Genomic DNA, 21620 nt, shown 5'->3' on the forward strand with positions numbered 1-21620 from the left:
TTCTCCTTTCTGCCTTCCCATGTCTTCCCCCTTAAGCCTAACTAAGATTTGCGTTAAATATGTACGCAGCTACTGGGAGAGCTTTAGAGTCAATAAAACACCGCCCCCCACCTCGCTTAAGGCGATAGACTTGGAGCCATCAGCAGGGGTGGGGAGAACCTCCCTGCAGAGACAGGAGCCAGGGGTTAGTCTCCTCTAATCCTTGGTCCTGCTGTGGTTTTAGTTTCAGTCCTTAGCCCTCAATCTAGTCTCAGGAAACAGCCTTCTGCCCCGAGGACCAAAGGGCTAGGCTTGCCAAACTCCAGGCACATCTGTGAATACCTTCAACCCTTTCCTCTGGGAGTTTCCAGTCTCCCTGGGCGTGTCAGCCCCAGACCTCACCTTTTAAGAGCAAGGAACTCTTAACTCTCCCTGGATACTCAGAGCCTGTCCCTGTTGTGACTGTTATTAGCAACCCAGGCAACCAGATCACTAGAGGATCAAATGAACACATGGGAACATGAAAGAAAAGGTTTTCTGGGTTCTGCCTTAAGCCCCGTACAAGACGCCCATTTAACAGTGACCTGGAGACAACAGCCGTCCACACCCACTCTCCCACTCTCTTTCTCTTTTGTTTGTTGTTTGCTTTTTGTTCTTTCACTTATAGCGTGCAGTGAAGTACACAATCTCTAGTCTATATCCCGACAGATTTTTACATATATATGCATCCAACTAACCACCACCTGGATCAAAAGTTAAAACATTTCCATCTCTCCCCACCACCAGGGGTTCCCTCATGTCCCTTCCTAGTCAATATGCTCCCACACAAAGGTCTCACTGTTCAGACCTGTCACCATAGGTCAGTTATGCATGTTTTTGAACTTCATACACATAGACTCATTAAGCATGTGCTCTTCTATGTCTAGCTTTTCTTAACCAACATGTTTTTGAAATATAGCCATAGGTGTAGCAGTCTTTCACGGTCTTGTGATAGCTGGGTAGCGTTCCATTGTGGGAATATACTACAGTGTATCCACTGAAAGGACATTTAGGTGGTTTTTAGACGTCTGGCTACTATGAATTAATCCTTCTACAAATATCCACGTGTGTGTTTTTTGATCACACAACGCTCACTTCCGTCAGGGACTGAATGTAACCAAGATGGGTCTGAGATTTTACTCAATTTACAGGCTCACAGAGCAGCCTGCCCATTTCATGAATGCTGGCAGAAGACATAACACTCCCGGGTCAGAGGTGAAGGGCCGTTTCTCACTCACAGCAAGAGCAGCAGCCAGAGCATTTGCATTTTTGCACCAGTTCTTTGAGACCCAATCCCTAAAGGGTAACTAATGCAGAAAGGGACAAATGATGCCCCCACACACAGTAGGGTGTATTACAAACGCTTGGGGAACCCAAATATTTTTTATAATGGACAGTAAGCATGCCTGCCTTTAGTTCTGGAGGGAGATACAACATCTGTGTCCCAAGACCGTAAGCAAATCTGCCTTTTGCTAGGGAGACACTATCTCTGTATCTCAAGGCTGTTCAGTATACAGACATCCTTGAAAACACAGTCTGGAACAAAGGACATTCAATGCCTTGCTTACAAGGTGTACAGAAATGCAAGAGCCCAACAGAGAATTGTTTCCCAACAGGCGAATGCCCAGGAGTGGAACTGCTGAGTCAAAGGGGCTGGCCTATATTTCGTTTTAGCAGATGCCGCCGAAAAAGGGGTCCCAAAGTGATTGTACCAATTCACACTCCCATGAGCAGTGTCTGAGGTTTCAACTGCCCCACATCCCCGCCAACACCTGGTATTGTTGATCTGTTCCATTTAAGCCAAACAGCCACACTGATCTGTTTCACTATGGCCATGGCTTTGTTGTTCTCAGGAACTCTTCCACGTGGCAGATGTTTAGATGTTATTTATAATGGTGGTTCAGATCAACCTGAATACTATTGCCTTTACCAAATTTTCATTTGTCAACTATATACTAACAGCCACATGCCAGGTGAGCAGTGAGCAGTGTAGATAAGAGGCTCTGGGAAGCAGACACACGGGGCAAACTTCTCTCTGGAAACACAGTTTAAAGACGTAGAAAGTAGGATGTGGTTCCTAAGCAGGGGGAGCTGGTCTTCGGGGAAGCACTGCTATTCAGGCCCGGCCACCACGAGGGACCCGAGGACACAAGCTTGCTCAGTGGAGGAGAAAGGGGTGTGATGGTGGGAACACGGGAGGGCCAATGACCAGACCGGCTCGTAGGATCACCCGAACTTTCTAGCGGGGCTGCACTGACCAAAATGCTAGTCGATGATGATGAAGGTAACGGTAATCGGTTACGGAGCACCCCCTATGTTCCAGGCGCTAAGCTAGGCTCCTTCCATGTATTAAGTTACTCTGTACATTGCAGCCAGCACCCACCGGCCAGTGATGAGATGAAAAGATTTAGTAAAAGGCTTTCTGCTAGTGAAAACACTGGTCTTGGATGAGAGCCGTCAGGGAGGTTTAAGAGAGATTTGGAAGGGCTTTGGAGTTTTTATGATTCCATCCAATTCAGTTACGTGTCTAGAAATTATGTAGGGTGAATTTCCTTAGCGTACATCTCGATTAGCTAGCTATTCAATAACAATAATAACAATAGTGATGATGGTGATAATGATAATAGTAATAACATCTTCTGACTCTGGGCTAGGCATGAGGCAATGTACTTTGTACTTCATTCAGTCCTTACTTCAACCCTGAGATATTTACAATTCCCATTTTACAGAGGAAGAAACAAGTATGGAGAGGTTAATTAATGAGTCCTTGGTCTCACAGCTTTTAGTAGCAAAGCCAGGATTCATACCCCAGTGGGTCTGACTTCAAAAATGTTTTCTTTTGGGCTTCCCTAGTGGTGCAGTGGTTGAGAATCCGTCTGCCGATGCAGGGGACACGGGTTCGTGCCCCGGTCCGGGAAGATCCCACGTGCCTCGGAGCGGCCGGGCCCGTGAGCCATGGCCGCTGGGCCTGCGCGTCCGGAGCCTGTGCTCCGCAACGGGAGAGGCCACAGCAGTGAGAGGCCCCCGTACTGCAAAAAAAAAAAAAAAAAAAAGTTTTCTTTCTACTCTGCAGCACCGTCTTTCCGTCTACCCTTGGTCAAACGACATGCTTCTTCTTTTAGGGACAGGCTCATAGGAAGGCCTAATTTGCTCAGGATGATTACTGGGAATTCAGCCTGCCGTTGGAAGATGGATTTGTGTGTGTGTGTGTGAAATGACCTGGTTCTCTGCTCTAGCTTTGTGCAGCTCTGGTTTTGGTACATGGACACTAAGTTGACAATCATCCTGGGAAAGACTGCTGCATCCACGCCTGGGGGCAGACGCGGCGCTTCCTGACAGTGGGGCCATTTCCAGTCCCAAACACCCTCAGGCAAGTCCTCAGGGAGGAAACCAGAATTCTGAGCAGAGGTCCTAAGCAGACAGAGAGGGACCCCCTGCTTCTTTCACAGCCTTGTCGTCTTGGGCCTAGAAGATTTGGAGGAATACAGGTGTGTAGGCATGCGTTTGTCAGCATTGGGAGATTTGGAGACAGACTGGGAACCAGGATGGGACAGGCTTGGAAGTCCTAGAGGCCAGGTCTCATATTTACACGGCAAGCTAGGCCTGATCACAAGCACTGGTCCGGGGACAAAGTCTGGTCCGAGTGAGCTCAGGTTTGTTTTTGCTGCATTTTACTTTGAATCTGCAAATAAGCAGGTCAAAGATACACCCAGGGTCAGGGACACACAGGAGTGAACACTGCTCTCCAGTGCCACCCTAGTTCCCTACAGACACCAGAAGTTCATGGTCTCAGCAGCCACAGGCTATGAGAAAGTTGCCAGGTCAGAGTTGGACAAAACTCTGATGGGGAGACCTGGGGGCAGGGGGTGGAGGGAGGGGGGAATGGGGAGAGTCCCTGTCATATCAACCTCCCAGTGACACGTGCACTTTACCCAGGTTCTCTAAGATGGAAACGTTTAAGACCCAAAGGAATTTACCCATTCATTCAAAAACAAAAAAACCTACTGAGCTCTTTTAGGTATCAGATAATGTTCTAGAGATACAACGGTGAACACAACCAAATTCCTAGTCCCAAGAAATATACATTGCAGTAGGGAAGACAGACGGTACACAAATAAATATATGACCTACACTATATATACTATAATATAATGTTATAATTGCATAGAACTGATAAATACTGAGAAGTGAAAAAAAAGCAGAGTAAGGGGATTGAGAGGGTTTCTTTAATAGATAAGTGAAGGATAGCCTCAGAGTAGAGGTAGCTGTGGAGCAGAGACGTGAATGAAGTGCGAGAGTGAGCCATGGGGGTAGCTGGTATTGTTCCAAGTAAAGGGAATAGACAGTGCAAAGGCCCTGTGGCAAGTGTGTAGACAGCATGTTCAAAGAACAGCAAGAGGCCAATGTGCTTATTAGAGCAGAGTAGCAAAGGGATGCAGGGGGGAAAAAGATGAGGCAGAGAGTTAGCTGGGGGTCAGAGGATGTTGATTCTTTTTTTTTTAATTGAAGTATAGTTGACTTACAATGTTGTATTTGTTTCAGGTGTATAGCAAAGTGATTCAGTTATACATATAAGAATATATATATATATATATATATATTTGTTTTCAGATTCTTTTCCATTATAGGTTATTACAAGTATTGACTATAGTCCCCTGTGCTATAGGTCCTTACTGTTTATCTATTTTATATATAGTAGTGTGTATCTGTTAATTCCAAACTCTTAATTTATCACTCCTCTTCTCTTTCCCCTTTGGTAACAATAAGTTTGTTTTCTATGTGTGTGAGTCTATTTCTGTTTTGAAAATAAGTTCATTTATATCACTTTTTTGGATTCCACATATATGTGATATATTTTTCTCTGACTTACTTCACTTAGTATGATAATCTCTAGGTCCATCTATGTTGCTGCAAATGGTATTATTTCATTCTTTCCTTATGACTAATATTCCATTGGGTATATATACCAAATCTTCTTTATCCATTCCTCTGCTGATAGACATTTAGGTTGCTTCCATGTCTTGGCTATTGCAGACAATGATGCTATGAACACTGGGGTGCATATATCTTTTTGAATTAGCATTTTTGTCTTTTCTGGATACATGCCCAGGAGTGGGATAGCTGGATCATATGGTAGCTCTATTTTTAGTTTTTTAAGGAACCTCTGTACTGTTCTCCATAGTGGCTACACCAATTTACATTCCCACCAACAGTGTAGGAGGGTTCCCTTTTCTCCACATCCTCTCCAGCACTTATTATTTGTAGACTTTTTGATGATGGCCATTCTGACTGGTGTAAGGTGATACTTCATAGTAGTTTTGATTTGCATTTCTCCAATAATTAGTGATGTTGAGCATCTTTTCCTGTGCCTATTGGCCAAATGTATGTCTTCTAGAGTATGTTGGTTCTTGATGGCATGGATAGGGAGTTTGTGTTTCATTCTGATACTGATGGAAAACTATTAAAAGATTTTGTGAGAAAAGTTACAGTCTGTATGAGGCCAAGAATGGATGCAGGAGGACTTGTGTATTCATTTCTTAGGGTTGCCAGACAGAACCACAAACTTGGTGGCTCAAAATAACAGAAATTTATTTTCACACAGTTTTAGAGGCCAAAATGGTAAAAAATCAAGTTGTCGGCAGGGCCATGCTCCCTCTGAAGGCTCGAGGAGGGAATCCTTCCTTGCTTCTGGTTCTGGTGGCTCCAGGCATTGCTTGGCTGTGGCAGCATCGTTCCAACCTCCACCTCTATCTTCACATGGTCTTCTCGTCTGTGTCTGTGTCTTCTCCTCTTCTGTCTCTTCTAAGAACACTTGTCATTGGATTTGGGGCCTACCTGGATAATCCAGGGTGATCTCATCTTGAAATCCTTAATTTATCTAGATCTACAGAGACCGTTTTCTCAAATAAAGTCACATTCTCAGTTCCAGGGGTTACAATGTGGACACCTTTTGGAGGCCACTTTTCAACCCACTACATCTAGTCAGGAGGCTATCATAGTAGCCCAGAAAGGCGGTAAGGGTGACTTGCCTTAGAGTGGGTGGCAGCCAGATGGTGAGAAGTGGTTGGATTGTATTAGGGTGACAGCTCAATGGAGAGGATTCACTCGTTCATCATCTCCACAAATATTTCTCGGGTTCCTACCATGTTCCAAGCACTGCCGGCACTGAGGGTACAGCACGGAAGAAACAGATGCAACACTCAACCACCTGAGCTCACATCACGGTCCAGCAGCAAAACACACAAGTGCGCTATGTGTCATAAAGGAACATGCAACAGACAGAGCTGCCCTAGTCAGTACAGAACACTGGAAGGAGGAATACAACTTAGCCAGGCCAAAGGGCACCCCAGGGGTGGGAGATGGGGAGGGTTGAGAGCCCTGGTGGAAAGAGCAGAATTTGTGGAGTTCCTGGTCACAATGTCTTTAAAGAACCAGACAAACAAGGGTGGCATGTGGCCTTGGGGCAGCCTGGCCATCACAATGTCTCAGACCACCCAGGACATACCGCTATCCACTCGTAGCCTGCCAACACATCTGCTTCTAAAGTTTGCATGTGCATGTGTAACCGTTTTAGCAACCCACCCCCTCCCTAACTTTATGGCCCCGGTTCCTACCATAGCGACACCAGGTACATGAGCAAAATTGCTGCCCACAACCTGAGGTTATCCAGATCAGGTGAGACTGCTCCCAGCATGCCACGTACACCACCCCTGAGTCACCCCCAGGGTCCTAAAGTAATCCTACCCAGATCCCTGCAGTTAATGGGTCTTCAGGTAGTTAAATCCCAACCTTTAAATTGCTCATACAGACCCTGGGTGTCACTTGCCAGTTGCAGATATAAAAGTCTGGCTACTCAAAAAGTTGCTTTTAAGGAAAGGTCTTTCATCTGCAAGATTCATAAAACTCACCAGCATGTTCAAAACCTCGCAGATAAAAGGCAGAGTCAAAGAATAAGTGCAAATGGAGCAGGATTCCTCTGCTGTGTGGTTTGACTGCAGGCCCGCCCCTAACATTTGCGGGGCTCAAGGCAAAAGTGAAGGCGGAGGCCCACACACTGCATGTCTAAACACTTCAAAGATCAAGGTAAGAGACTCTTAAAATGTGGCGTACCCTCCTACTTTAATAATTATCCCCTCATAACGGATCTGGATGGCCACAGCCCCCAGTCCGCAACCCGTCTCACTTTCTTCCTAAGGAGGCTTCGTCCTGCACTGAGATGAGTCCCAGGCAAAGGCAAGTGGACACCCTAGCCCACACATCCAAGCCCCAAATCGTCCACAAATGGGCCACACCTCATGTCTAACGGTCCACCTTCTGGATAATGGATCCCAGAAATGGCACAGGCTCCCAGAAGCTGACTCGGAGCCATTGGGTAGGGAATTCCAGGATCCCAGTTAACTGGAGTATGGTCTGGAAGGGCCAGTTCAGGGCACTGGGTGGGCACAACCCATTAGTCCCCTCCACCTTATGGGGAAGGGGAAAACTGGGGGAGGGCCCATAATCTTTGGCTGGATTGCAGTTACTTCCTGCTGATTGCTAACAGAAACCGGAAGTATGGGGGCATCCAACCTTTAGTTAGGTCACTGGTCCTGCTGAAGTGCCAGGGGGGGAAAGCGGGTCTAGATCAATCTAAGAGGGTGAGATGAAGACAATCTAAGACTGTCTGCTGGATCCACGGTTGATCCTTTCCAAAGAAACTGTGAGAAACAATCTGCTATTGAATAAAGGGAATGCCTAAGACTCCGAATAATCTCTATACAAAGTAAGAGCAAAGAAAGTACCCCACTGGCATGAGAAGTTCCTTCTTCGAGGCTGTTATTTGACTTTCCATGATGGCAGCTGGGCACATATCAGTGTCCTGCTCCTGGTCAGGTCCCATTGTGCCATCACTGTCGAGGTCTGGGTGAGGAGCCACCGGGAGACCTACTTGATAAGCCAACAGCTATGGACTCACGTGCACGTGCGCACACATACACATACACACACCACGCCACACATATGTCTACAGGAAGGAAGGGTGGAGAACAGCGCCTCTGACTAAAGACAAGCAGCCTTTCCATGGATACAGTGCGGGACACGGCTCCATTTGTGAATCGTTCATTCATTCATTCAAGCAACAAATACTCAGGGAGAGTCTAGTAGATGCCACACCCATCACGGGGCTAAGCACTGGGCAAACTAAACCCTGTCTCTGCCCTCTGACTTCCAACCTAGCTAAGAAGAGAAAGCCACGCGCTAGTGATTTTCAGAACGAGCTGAAATTAAAAAATGAATCGTATGGACAGATCTTGACCACCGCTTGACTTCTCAGGTCAGGGAGGGAGGCAGCATCCCCGTCCTACAGGGGCTGATGGTCTCCAAGTGACAATACCAGTTGGAACCATGATGGAGGCACACTGGGAGGCCATGGGCCAGGATCTAGGAACTAAAGAAAGGCCTGGAGTGCTTGAGGACTGAGTCATATTTTTTGTTTTCACAATGTCGTCCACACATCTCTTCCCAGCCTCTCACACAGCCAGGGTCTGAATTTATAAGGCGACCAGCTGAGTCACGAGCCTTCGGAGACCACAAGACCAGTGCCGGTGTAGACATCTGTATGAATCCCTTTCATTGTTTTTCACCCATGGACCTTGGGTGCTAAAAATGTGATCCACCCACATTTTTATCTTCCTCCTTTCACAGTAATAACTCACTTTTCCTCTTTTTTATTTCTGGCGTATATAGCTCAGGACTCAAGGCTTCTGTGCGTTTGCTAACAAGTGTCTCTCTGCTCAATTTACATAATTTTAATAGCCAGTGAGGAAAGTTTGTATGCAGTGATCTACCAGGAGCAAGATTCTGATACACTTAGAGATGGTACCAGACCATGGTAAGTCCTTGACTCAGTGGCCAGAGTCAGGAATAGTCAGGGAACAAGCTCCCGGGCTTGTCCCGAAAGTGTGGAATTCCTCTGAAGTGTTTGAAACAATCTTCGTAGCTTGAAAACCAGGAATTTCATCAAGGAGAGTCCATTTCGAGCATCTACTATGCTGATTAACAAACTACTAATTTCACCCATAGAAAGCTCTGTGGAAATGTTCATGAACAGCATCTGGTGTGGGTCAGAAATATGGACACTAATTGAAGCAATTGTAGTCATTATCTGTGGAGTGCGGCCGTCGGGATAAAATGTTAGGTGATCACCTTGAAGTGAGAATTCCTGATTAGGGAATTGACAGCCCCTGGAGTGTAGGTTAAAAATGTACACATTCCTATCACATTCTCTCTATGAAAGCATTTTAAAGAAAATTACAGACACGATCATGCTGCCCACGCGAAGCTCTCATTCATTCTGTGTTCCAAGTATAACCGTCTGGGGAGAAAGGAGCATGAGACACATTTTCTAAGGAAGACAGTCTTTCCCAGGCCATAAAAGCCCCATTGTTGTTTCCTATCTCCGTGTAACTTATTTCTCAACTGTTTGCTGGAAGCTTTTCAGAGTCCTCCTGGGTTTCATATGCACATGCACAGTCGTGCTAGGTTTTGCGGAAGAGGGCTGGAGAGGGGGGCGTCCCAGGAAAGTGGAAAGCGGAACACTAAACCTTCAGCCTTGACCGTCCTTCCGAGAAACAGAGGGGATTTTTAAAAGACTACAGAGTGGGACCTGGAGCGGGTACAGATACTCTCCCTTCTCTGCACACCTGATTCCCAACTAGGTTCCAGCCTCCCTTTTTTTTAGCATCTTTATTGGAGTATAATTGCTTTACAATGGTGTGTTAGTTTCTGCTGTATAACAAAGTGAATCAGCTATATGTATACATATATCCCCATATCTCTTCCCTCTTGCTTCTCCCTCCCACCCTCCCTATCCCACCCCTCTAGGTGGCCACAAAGCACCCAGCTAATCTCCCTGTGCTACGCGGCTGCTTCCCACTAGCTATCTATTTTACGTTTGGTAGTGTAAAGTGAAAGAGTGGCATGGACATATATACACTACGAAAGTGAATTTCTTAAGTGCTTTTGGCAAGAAAAAAGTTATCTGATTACTTCAGATTACTCATCTATAAAGTGGTTATAACACCACCACCAATAATAATAGCAGTAATAATTAATACATGAATAAACTGATATATTGCGTGTGATTTATATGGAGGAAGATACAATAAGTTCTAGAAAGACAAAGAAAAATCATGAAAAACATATTACATAATGAAAAAGAAATACACAGATATTAATGAAAACGGGTATGTGGCAAGTATCAAAGCATAATGAATTTACTAACAAATGACATTGTGTACCATACATGCAAAATTATGAAACTGAATCTTGCCCACTCTATTTTAGTGAATACTATTAACCAAAAAACACGATAGAAGGTGATTTTGAATGAATTCCTAGCCAATACATACAGACAGAGAAGATGTATCAGTAAAAATGCATAACAAGCAACAAAATGCAATAAATGTGAATGTATAGGTAGCCACAATATACATAGACAAGATTTCAATGAAAACTGGTACAAAGCAGGCAGCAAAATAATAAGTGTAAAAGAATTTCATTATTGTGCTCAGTCATATTTTTACCCAGCAAGTAACAGGTATTAAGCCTGGTAGAAATCAAAACCTTTTTTTTTAGATTCCATATATATGTGTTAGCATATGGTATTTGGTTTTCTCTTTCTGACTTACTTCACTCTGCATGACAGACTCTAGGTCCATCCACCTCACTACAAATAACTCAATTTCGTTTCTTTTTATGGCTGAGTCATATTCCATTGTATATATGTGCCACATCTTCTGTATCCATTCATCTGTCGATGGACACCTAGGTTGCTTCCATGTCCTGGCTATTGTAAATAGAGCTGCAATGAACATTGTGGTACATGACTCTTTTTGAATTACGGTTTTCTCAGGGTATATGCCCAGTAGTGGGATGGCTGGGTCTTATCAGCCTCCCTTCTTTGCAGACCTGACTCCCAACTAGGTTCCAGCCTTGACTTTATCCCAATGTTCTGATACCTGCCCTGAAATGTTACTCCTCCCCGCTCTTCTCTCCTGTGTGTGAGATACATCGACAGCATTGCTGCCTTTCCCCTTCCCCCCTGTACCGAAAGCTTCACTTCATTCATTCTCACAAACAAGGTCATGGGCAAACTCAAAGTACATGCCTGTCGTGTTTTTTTTTTTTTAAGCATTTTTCTTTTTGATGTGGACCATTTTTAAACTCTTCATTGAATTTGTTACAATACTGCTTCTGTTTAATGTTTCGGTTTTTTGGCTGCAAGCCATGTGGGATCTTAGCTCCCCGACCAGGGATCGAACCCACACCCCCTGCACTGGAAGAAGTCTTAACCACTGGACCACCAGGGAAGTCCCGCACATGCCTGCCATTTGAAATTGGGTGCAAAAAATCTGCCTTCAGCTGCAATACGTTAATTAGCACGGCACGGTTCCTGCAATCAAGTGGAAGGAGACAGCAGTCCTCCAAGTGAGCTCGCCGACCAGCGGGAGCAGGTGCTGGAGAAAGGCTCACGTGGTTTTCCAGGGGCAGGTTTCCCCTTTGGATGCCAGGATTTGTAGGGATAGCCATTACCAATCATGGGAGTGTGGCTGATGAAGTTAAGGAAGGCATTTTTTTTTTTTTTTTTGCGGTATGCGGGCCTCTCACTGTTGTGGCCTCTCCCATTGCGGAACACAGGCTCCGGACACGCAGGCCTAGCGGCCATGGCTCACGGGCTTAGTTGCTCTGCGGCATGTGGGATCTTCCCGGACCAGGGCACGAACCCGTGTCCCCTGCATCAGCAGGCGGATTCTCAACCACTGCGCCACCAGGGAAGCCCAAGGAAGGCATTTTAAAACTCAATTACACCCTCAGTGGAAATGGTCTCACTAATGCTTGGGGAGAGAATTATACCCAGTCCATAAAGCCTAACATTTCTAAACCCAATTTTGCGAATTATTCTAAAGGTTAATTCAAGATCTCTCTTTCAAATGGGAAGTTAAATATGGCCAATGGAAGGAAGACATCCACAGACTGACTGAGGGGTTTATCAGACAGTACGAGTTTTAATGAATGTAATCACTAATGTTGCATTAACAGTTTAGTGAAGGAAAGTAATTACTCACACATCCACTGTATCAGATGGGAAGATTAGAATTCATTTTCCAAAACGATTAGCATTTTGCCAATTAAAAGAATCCCTTCTCCCTGCCAGCAGCCCTGTGACCCCGCTCACCCGAAGACCATTTAAATGAAACATATTTTGCATCAGAAGAGAGAGCAGGAAGAAATGGAGAATGAAGGCTGTGTTTTTTCTTAGCGCCTTCTCAGGGCACAGCAAGCGCAGGGGTCTCCGTGAGTTTATAATGTCTCGCTTTACGTGCAGTCATCCACTTCAGTCACTTTGGATTATACCACTGGCTGCTCTGTTACCCGGCAGGACTTCAACAACGGAAAGGCCAGCGGAAGACGAGGCCAAAAGGAAGCAAGGGGAGAGTCTAGGCGGAATGACCAAGCCTAGGGTCCAGGGGTTGGACAAGTGCCAGGACTCACTGTTGCCCCATCCTGAGTGACAGCTGGAACCGGCTATGCCGGTGGGCTTGGGCCATCATGCTGCCTGCAGGGGCTCCCTCAAGTGTGAAGCTGTGTCCCTTGGGCCCTCCTACGGACGGCCCCTGAGTGTTGGGTGTATCTCCGTGCCAAGACTTTGGCAATATGGTCCGACTGCTCTCCAGCCCTCCTCCTCAGCATCTCTGGCAGATCCTCTAGTGACGGCCACTTGGAACTTTTCATGTCTTAAAAATCCCATGGTCTTTCAGATCCAGCTCCTTGGAACCTGTTATTCACCCCATCAGCAAACGTTTTGCCTACTTTGTTAGAGCATCACCCTTCCCGCTTCGCCCAGGGTAAATGGCACTTGGCACACTGACTAGAATAGCTACGGCCCCCACTTTGCACACTCAGAGCCCCTCCGGTCCTGCATTTCTGCATTGTGTTATATTATACTAATCACAGTGAGCTACTGAGACAGGAACTGGATCGTACTCTGCTCAGTACTCTCAGCCCGTGCTGAGGCGGTGCACGTGCCAGCTGGTGTATCCATTCTTGTCGAATGGCTTAAAGATTGTGGGCATTATATTAGCCCTCCCTGCCTCCCCTCAGTCAGCCTCAGCAAAGCTCAGCCTAGGAGGCCCAGACAGGTCGGATGAGCTAACATCACAGAGGAGGGGATTGAGACATTTGCATACAGGTGGACAGGTGGACATTCCCTCTTCACATGTGCTCCCCGCTGGGGAAGCACCATTTCCAAAGGGGGCTGACCCGCACCGAGTGCACCTCCTGGGCTTCCTTCTGGTATGTCTCTGATTGCGTTTAGCCAATGGAAGGCACTGGCAGGAGATTGGAGTCGGGGAGGAAAGGGAGGTCGAGGTGTTTCTTCCTCCTGTCCCCCTTACTTTGATTTCACATCTCTGATACTAGCTGCACAGCACAGGATGGAGAAGATGGAAGATGGATCTGGAGAAGGGCAGAGAATAGCCCAGAGGCCATTTCTGAGATGGGAATTTCAGGATATTCCGTCATCATACATCGGCATTGGACAGGAGGCCCCAGCCAAGTGCTATGTTGGGGTCTCTAGACCCTTCTGGTGGCCTGTGTTCAGCCCAGAGTGCTGCCCAGGCGTGAGGGTCAGCTGACCAGGACCAAGGAAGGCCGCCATGGACTGAGGGGGAAGGCCACCGAAACGTTTCATCCCAAACCATATCCAAATGGAAATGCCATACTGATGTAATACTTGATGTGGTCATTAAAGCTGTTTGACAGGCACTGTTTCATTTGAGCCCCAAACAACCCTATGAAATAAATATTTTGCTGATGGGGCAACTGACTTAATCGAAGGCTGCTGCACAAGTAAACAGTGGAACAGACCAAAATTGGCCAACATCCAGCTGGTGACCTTCCCAGGCTACGATCTATATCACCTTTAACTGATCTGGGCTCCATTCCCATCTGCACCCCTTATAAGCTGTGTGACCCTGGGCAAGTGACTCAACCTCTCTGTTTCCATTTCTTCATCTAGAAGACACACATAACATATTTCTCTCGTGACTGCTGTGACCTAAATGAGGGTGGGGGGCTTCTCAGAGGCTGGGAGAGGGGACAGCGTTTGGGGCTTTCCATGAGAAGCCAACACCAGGTCCTCTTGAGCGAAACGAAAGAGGCTGATCTGCCGGGCCTGTTGGGAGGATCCGGGAGGGGTCCTTGCATCTGGCTGGTGGAGTGTATGCACCTGGGCTACTTGTACAATCCCAAGGGATCCTAGGAATTGGCCCCCCTCCTTCACCCGTTGACTAAATGATATCAGCCACCAGCAAGCAGGTAGGAACTAAGCCAGATTTACCTTTTTTTAAAAAGTAAGAAAATTGATCTTTTCTGTGAGAAATTAAATAAAATAATGACACAAAGAATATCTACTTTCCACGGCGCCTAACACTTAGTAGATGCTACATACTAGTTAATTCCCTTCCCCATATTTAACACTAAAGGCTGAGTCAGACTCATCACTAGCAGGATTCTGGAACAGAGCCTTTTCATCAAGGGGTAGACACTGTCCCCCTCGGGACAGGTGGCTTGGCGGGTGTGCAGGATGGGTAATGACAGGCTGCCCAGTAGCTGCCATGCAGGAGCTACTAGAAGGGCCCTGTAGTTCACCCTCCAGGTCGGCTGGGCTCCCGATGGGGGAGAGAGCGGGGGCGCACAACTCCAGAACAGAGCTAGTCGGGCCCCCAGTGTGTGTGTATGTGTCCCTGGGTGCTCTAAAGAAAGGGAAGCTCGCCAGGCCTCCACTCTCAGCCACTCTCTGAGCCCGGGGAGATAGAGACTGGCTGCAACAGTGGTGAGTGTGAAAGACAGACCATCACCCATCACCCTGGTCCTCTACATGCTGGGAAGGAACCGAAGCGAGGCCAAATGCCTAAAGGCACCCGAAGTCCAGGGGGGCTTGGAGAGCGAACCTGAGGGCAGCGCAGAGAAGGCTGCCACGTGAATGCCTTATGCCTGGAGCGCCCTGCAGACCGGCCACCTCCCCTGCACAGCCCAGATCCCACAGACTAATTAAAGAAAAAAACCCCAGGGCTTCCCTGGTGGCGCAGTGGTTGAGAGTCCGCCTGCCGATGCAGGGGACACGGGTTCGTGCCCCGGTCTGGGAGGATCCCACGTGCCGCGGAGCGGCTGGGCCCGTGAGCCATGGCCGCTGGGCCTGCACGTCCAGAGCCTGTGCTCCGCAACGGGAGAGGCCACGGCAGTGAGAGGACCGCGTACTGCAAAAAAAAAAAAAAACACCTCAAAGAATGCGGGAGGGAGCTGGAGGTGGGATTATTGAGGGGAGGGCAGTTGCTGTGTTCAGAGTCATGAGGCGTGAAAATGAATCCCATCTTTCACTTCCCAGCTGTGTAACCTTTGGTCATGTTACTACTGACGCCTGTTTCTTCAACTGAAACACAGGAATCACTGTCCTCACGCCAGGAAGGAGCCTTTTCAAAACCATAATTAATTAGATACGTACTAATGTCTGTACCACGTACACCGAGAAACGCAGTGTTTATTTTGCTCACAGCTGTATCTCTAGGGTCTGGTCATGGCAGGTGCTCGGTCAACGCTTACTGATACCTGATCAGAAAGTGTTGTCACAGGTCCTGATGTTTTGAGGGCATTGGTGGGCACGCTGTCGTGAATAACAAAAGGTCAAGAGAGTCTCAGGGTGGAAGCTGCCTAGTGGTGAGCCCCTGGTAAGTTTTTCTGGAACAGTAAGCCTAAAGCAGGACAGAAGCGTGACTGGTGGGGCAAAGTCCCAGGAGTCATAGCTCAGGCTCCCTCCCTGGGGACTGTGGTCCAGATGCACACAGTCAGCTCGGGGTCCCACCATTGCCTTACTGCCCAGAAGGGCACCGCAGATAGCACAACCCCTGGCAGCACGGGAAGGACAAATAGGTATTTACCAAAATTTTGTTCTAAAAATAATAGTAATGATAACACAGAGGGGAAAAAAATCCATTGACTTCCAGTCCCTGCACAAAAATATCAAACAGTATCAAAAAAGCACAAAAAATTGATTTCTTTCTTCTTTATGACTAATGACCATCAATGCAAGTTATTTGAAGGGGAAAACTGCCTATTTGAGTATCTAATTAAAGAATCAGAAAGGCATAAATATTGCACTTTCTTGGACTGAGTTTTCAGAATCTCAACCACCCAAGGCATCCACCATGTCCCTCATTATTTTAAAGTTTTGGGTTTTTTTTAATATACTAATACATTTGGAAAATCTCTTCTTGCAGGAGGAATCTCTTGAAGGAGCTTCTATTTCCGATTGGGTAAATTTACATTCTATACTGAAATGAAATGACTTGGAAAAGACTTCAGCATCTAAATCTGGCAAAACGTTCAAAACAATGAATTTTGTCTCATTAAAATATTTGTCAAAACAGATAATAACAAGTGTTGGCAAGGACGTGGAGAAATTGGAACTCTCTTAAATGGCTGATGGGGATGTAGCATGGTGCTGCCATTTTGGAAAACAGTCTGGCGGGTCTCATTTTTTTACGAAACAGAGCTTTCTCTACAGGTACAGGAGAGTCTGCTTTCCACATTCTGAACACTGGGGGAGTCTCGGCCAGGCTGAGAGACTGATCTCACCACCACTAATGTTCTTCTCTTTCGCCTACAGTATGTGTCCGGCCGATGCGCCGTCACCCAGAGCACCCCGGAGCCCGGCAGCTTCCCCCCTCACCTCCTCCCCCCACTCCTCCGCCACCACGCCCGCCAGCCCCACCTCCGCCACCACGCCCGCCCTCACCACCCCCCGCACCAGGAGGCGGGGCTACACGCTGCCCAGGTGACGCCCTGCACGTGCCCCTTGTTCTCCTGCCAGTGGGAAGGCCACCTGGAGGTGGTGGTGCCCCACCTGCGGCAGATGCACAGGGTGGACATCCTCCAGGGCGCCGAGATCGTCTTCCTGGCCACGGACATGCACCTCCCGGCACCGGCCGACTGGATCATCATGCACTCCTGCCTTGGCCACCACTTTCTGCTGGTGCTTAGGAAACGGGAGAGGCACGCGGGACACCCCCAGTTCTTCGCCACCATGATGCTCATCGGGACCCCCAGCCAGGCCGACTGCTTCACCTATCGCCTGGAGCTCAACAGAAACCACCGGCGTCTCAAGTGGGAGGCCACCCCCAGGTCTGTCCTGGAGAGCGTGGACTCGGTGATCACTGACGGGGACTGCCTTGTCCTCAACACCTCGCTGGCCCAGCTCTTCTCCGACAACGGCAGCCTCGCCATCGGGATTGCCATCACTGCGGCGACGGAGGTCTGCTCCTCAGAAGCTGAGATGTGAAGCAGAGGCCCCGGACGGTCATGTACAGCCACCCCTTCCCCGAGGAACTCTGCCTGGGCCCTTGGATCTCCGAAGGCCAGGACTCCAGGCTCCTTTCTATTCTTCTCCCTCCTTCTCTCCTTCCTTCCTTTCTTTTTTTTGTCTCAGGTACTTTGCGGTATTTGGTATCTGTCTGCCATGGGCATTATATTACGTAAACATCTTGTGATTCAAGATCTTGGTGTGAGGTTTGTCCTCATTTGTTGGCATAGTTTTACAGAACACTTTTAATCGGATTCAGTCGGAATGGTGATTTCTCGCCACCTGCTCCTTGCAATTCCCTTCTCCGCTGCTTCTAAACTGAGCAAAAGTCACCAAGGTCACAAAGCAGACTCTTGGGGTTGAAAGGAGACTTAGTGTCCAAATAATTTCTTCCTTCTCTTTTTAACGTGTTTCAGAGTGAGCTAACTCTGAAATGCATGCTGACAGCAGCTTAGGGAACGGGACCTGGCCAGCTCAGAGGTATGTATTTCAGACCAACTAGACACAAGTCCGCCACCTTCCCAGGAACCTCAGGGGCCACGCTGCCTGGATACAAGGAGATGGCGTCTCCTCCGAAGGCCAGGGCACCGGGCTGGAGGCACCACCACGCCATGTATCCTCTGGATTGATCCTGGGGCTGGGGGGAGCGGGGAGAGGTTGAACCCTCTTTTGGAGGCGGTTATGAGCTTGCTCTCAGCCTGGGCCATCTTTTCCTGCTCCGAAATCAAAGGCCTCAAGGGTTTGGTGCTCTCTTGAAAAATCTCTTTGCCCTCTGTTGAGCAAGTCACAGAAGAGCACGGGCAAGATGCAGGGGAAGAGAAGCAGCCGACAAAGCGAAGGATCAAATTAGCCTCCCACCTCCGGGAGGGCGCTCTCTCCTGAGAGAGCGTTATTATCAAGTTATAAAATCCACCAATCCCTTCCCTGGGATGGAGCACTTCCGTATCGAGCAAAGAGTCCTCTGTGCTCTTGACAGTTCATAACCAGAACCACGATGCGGCATCAAACACAAGGAACTTGAAGGGTGCAGCCAGGTCCTCTGACCTGAAGGGCTGCCCCCATCACTCAGACACCTGAGAGGGTCCTCTTTCCCTCCCTGACTTCTAAAACGCTCCGAGAGCCCCATTCGGCACACACACGCTATCACTGGCCGGTATGCATCCAGCGCCCCGTTGCAGTGTGAATGAAGAGGCCACGCAAATCCACACTGCCTCCAGGTGGATGGCCTTCTCGTATTCGGCTGTCAGAACAATTTGCCAACCTCTTCTTGTGGAAGTCTCTCGTGTGTTTGAAGAAAGGAAGCATGTTTAGTCGACTCTGTCTCTTCTGATGGACGCCGAATACCCGTAAGCCTTCCCAGTAGGAGCTCTTCCCCCTCCTCTGTGTCAGTTTTGTTCTCCCCTCGGCCAATCCCCGGTTGCAGCAGCTGCATGGGGCCCCCAAACCCCCCACGACGCTCGCCAGTGGACCTTCCGCCAAGCAGACGTTGCTCTAGGTCCCGTTCCCTCACCTGGACATCTCGGCCGGGTCCTGGCAGGCCTCCCAGTGAGGATTGAGTTTCGGGCAGCTTTTGCCCTGACTGGCCATCAGCAATCTTTTCTCTGCCCCAAATAATTGATCCAGAAACACAACACCCTTCCCCCTACAACTGGCTAATCCTGCCAACCCACAGCTCCAGCTCTACAAGGGCAGGGTCAGTCGATAGAGGAGCTCCGAATGCAGCCCCCTCTAGTTACACGGTAGCCGCTGGGGCCTGGGATCTGAGGTTTTGTTCTCTTAGAGCCCTAAGGAGAGCAATAAACATCGTGTCACTGATTGAGGCAAACGCCAGGTTCGAAGTCCCAAGGAAAGAGTTGTAAGCTCCTTTCTCTTAGTGCTGTCAGAACATCCCACAGGGCACCAGCATCCCCCGCCAGCCTGGGAACAAGCTGAGGCTGGTTGGTCCATGTGAGGAGAGACTGGCTCCTTACTTTACCCCCAGGCCCTTCCCCAGAACCTAAGACCCCCTTGGCTGTAAGTCTGATGCCTCCAGAAGCTGCATTCCTTCCATGGTTCCTGATTCTCCACCACTTAGAAAACATTTGTGTAGCATCACAGGGGCCCCAGATAAACAAACAAACCAAACCTCATTAAGAGTATAATTACCATCCACAGGGCCTTAGGGCTCGGGCAAACACCACCTCTGCCTTCCTGTGGTGCCAAGTTAGGAGAGCCTCACTGAGAATAACTTCAGGCTATGAGTAGTGCACACAGGACTGTATTATGAATAAGCGATCCCAGGTAAGAACGGATATTTTTGGTTCCTAGAAACCTTTAGATTAAAGGGTAGAGGTGTATTATTTTCATCCACCTACGGCGCTCCCAAGAAGCCCTTCCTCTCGATAGCCACGTGTGAAGAATTGAAGAAAAAGGAGCAAACGAGAAACAATGAACAGGGATTAGAAAATGGTACCAACAAAGTGTGCTGTGTTGAGCTTTACAGTCACAAAGGGTTCCCTCGTCTGAGTCTCAGGCGAATTCTCATCAGCATCCTCAATCTACTGAAAACACAGAAGTTCAGGGACACGAAACGCCCTTCCCAGAGTCACACACCAAGTGGCTGGGACCACAGCTTGAACCTGGCCCACCGACCGCGAACTTGGCGTTCTTGCCAGAGGAAGACACACACAGAGTAGTCAGCATATCCCCACCTCATCGGTGCACTGGGGTCCCAAGGGTCCACTGGGTCTTGGTTTGGGGAGCAGGGAGAGTCTGAAGTAGCTTTGCTTTTAGAGGCATCTCAGCTCGAAGAGCTGGGCAACCTGGAAGCAGGGGGAGGGGTGGGAGGCAGGGGAGCCAAGGAGTGGGGTCTTCAGTGGCCTCAGGCCCCTTCCTATCTCACATCGCCCACTGCAGGTTCCTCATTTTTAGATTCCCAGGAGTCCACTCGACCCAGAGCCCTGGGATCTGACTGCCTCCTGCACACCCAGGTGCTGACTTGATACCCACCCTCTAAGGAGTACAGTCAGCCCTCTATATCTGCAGGGGATTCGGTCCTCGATACGCCCCCCCACCCCCACCCCTGGATACCAAAAATCCCCGGATGCTCGAGTTCCTTATACAAAATGCCATAGTACAATCGGAAGCCACAGATGCAGAGGGCCAACTGTATTTGCATTTAAAAAGTAGGCCTAGGGATATATGGGAAAAGAATCTTTAAAAAGAGTGGATATATGTATACGTATAAGAGATTCACTCTGCTGAACACCTACACAACTTTGTAAAGCAACTATACCCCAATACAAATTACAATTAAAAAAAAAAAAAAAAAGTAGACCTAGGGAGACAGCAGCCCTTAACAGCAAGAAATGAGTTACCAGCATTTGAACTTGAGGCAGGAGGTGTAAAGAGAAGGTCATTCCTGCCCTTGAGGCTGAGCCTGCATAAATGGTCAGTGCAGAATGGAAGTCAGGCCATGCAAAGAAGACTGCCTTTAATTATCCTCCTCTCCATGTACTTGCAGCTGGGACAGACCCCATCACCACCTGTGGCTATTGTGGACCTTTAAGAAACGGATCAGGTTAATAATAATAATAGTACTCATGGTAGCCACTTATTGAGGGTTTACTATGTAACCTAGTGAGCTAAGTAATTTGAGCATATTATCTCATTTAATCCCCATAACAACCTTATGAAGCAGGTACTATTATTTCACCCATGAAGAAACTTAAGCTAAGAGGGATTAGACACTTTTCAGGTCACACAGTAGCAAATGGTACAGCTGGGTCTAGAATTCAGCATGTCTTGCTCCAAAGTCCAGGCTTCAGACCAATACCAACTATGTCATTTCTAGAAATTCATGGACCCAAGGCTCAGAGGACCAGTCATAAATTCTGAATGGCATAGAGGCCTTTTAGTAGAGCTGTATTAAATGCGCCCTTTCATTTCTTCCCTTTCTCCCTCTTTTCCCGGACCAAGACAGAATGGTGTGCTAGAGCCGGCTTGTGTAACAGTTGTTAAATTTTTTAGGAATTTTACAAACTGTTAAGCACAGCCACTATTAAAAATTAAATCAAATAAATTTACGATTAAATAAGTTATATTAAAAAGAAGGTAATACTCAAAACTCATCACTTCCTAATTATTTCACTACTCTTTTATTTTCTATGCTCTCAAGATTATTTACCTTGATCATATGTTTGTGGTGAACATACTATATAATGATGTA

The 21620-nt window shown here is 47.7% G+C and overlaps 1 protein-coding gene across 1 annotated transcript in view; it reads left to right on the forward strand.

Annotated features, from left to right (window-relative positions):
• SIAH3 (siah E3 ubiquitin protein ligase family member 3) overlaps positions 1-20695 on the forward strand; it is a 77001-nt gene extending 56306 nt beyond the window's left edge. Inside the window, exon 2 of the mRNA XM_059041892.2 lies at positions 16721-20695. Within this exon, the coding sequence (XP_058897875.1) occupies positions 16721-17392 (672 nt within the window). The 3' untranslated portion in view covers positions 17393-20695. The remainder of the gene's footprint in view (positions 1-16720) is intronic.
• Positions 20696-21620: the final 925 nt, after the last annotated feature.

The sequence above is a fragment of the Kogia breviceps genome, chromosome 16 (assembly GCF_026419965.1).
Source record: "Kogia breviceps isolate mKogBre1 chromosome 16, mKogBre1 haplotype 1, whole genome shotgun sequence".
Lineage (NCBI taxonomy): Eukaryota > Metazoa > Chordata > Mammalia > Artiodactyla > Physeteridae > Kogia > Kogia breviceps.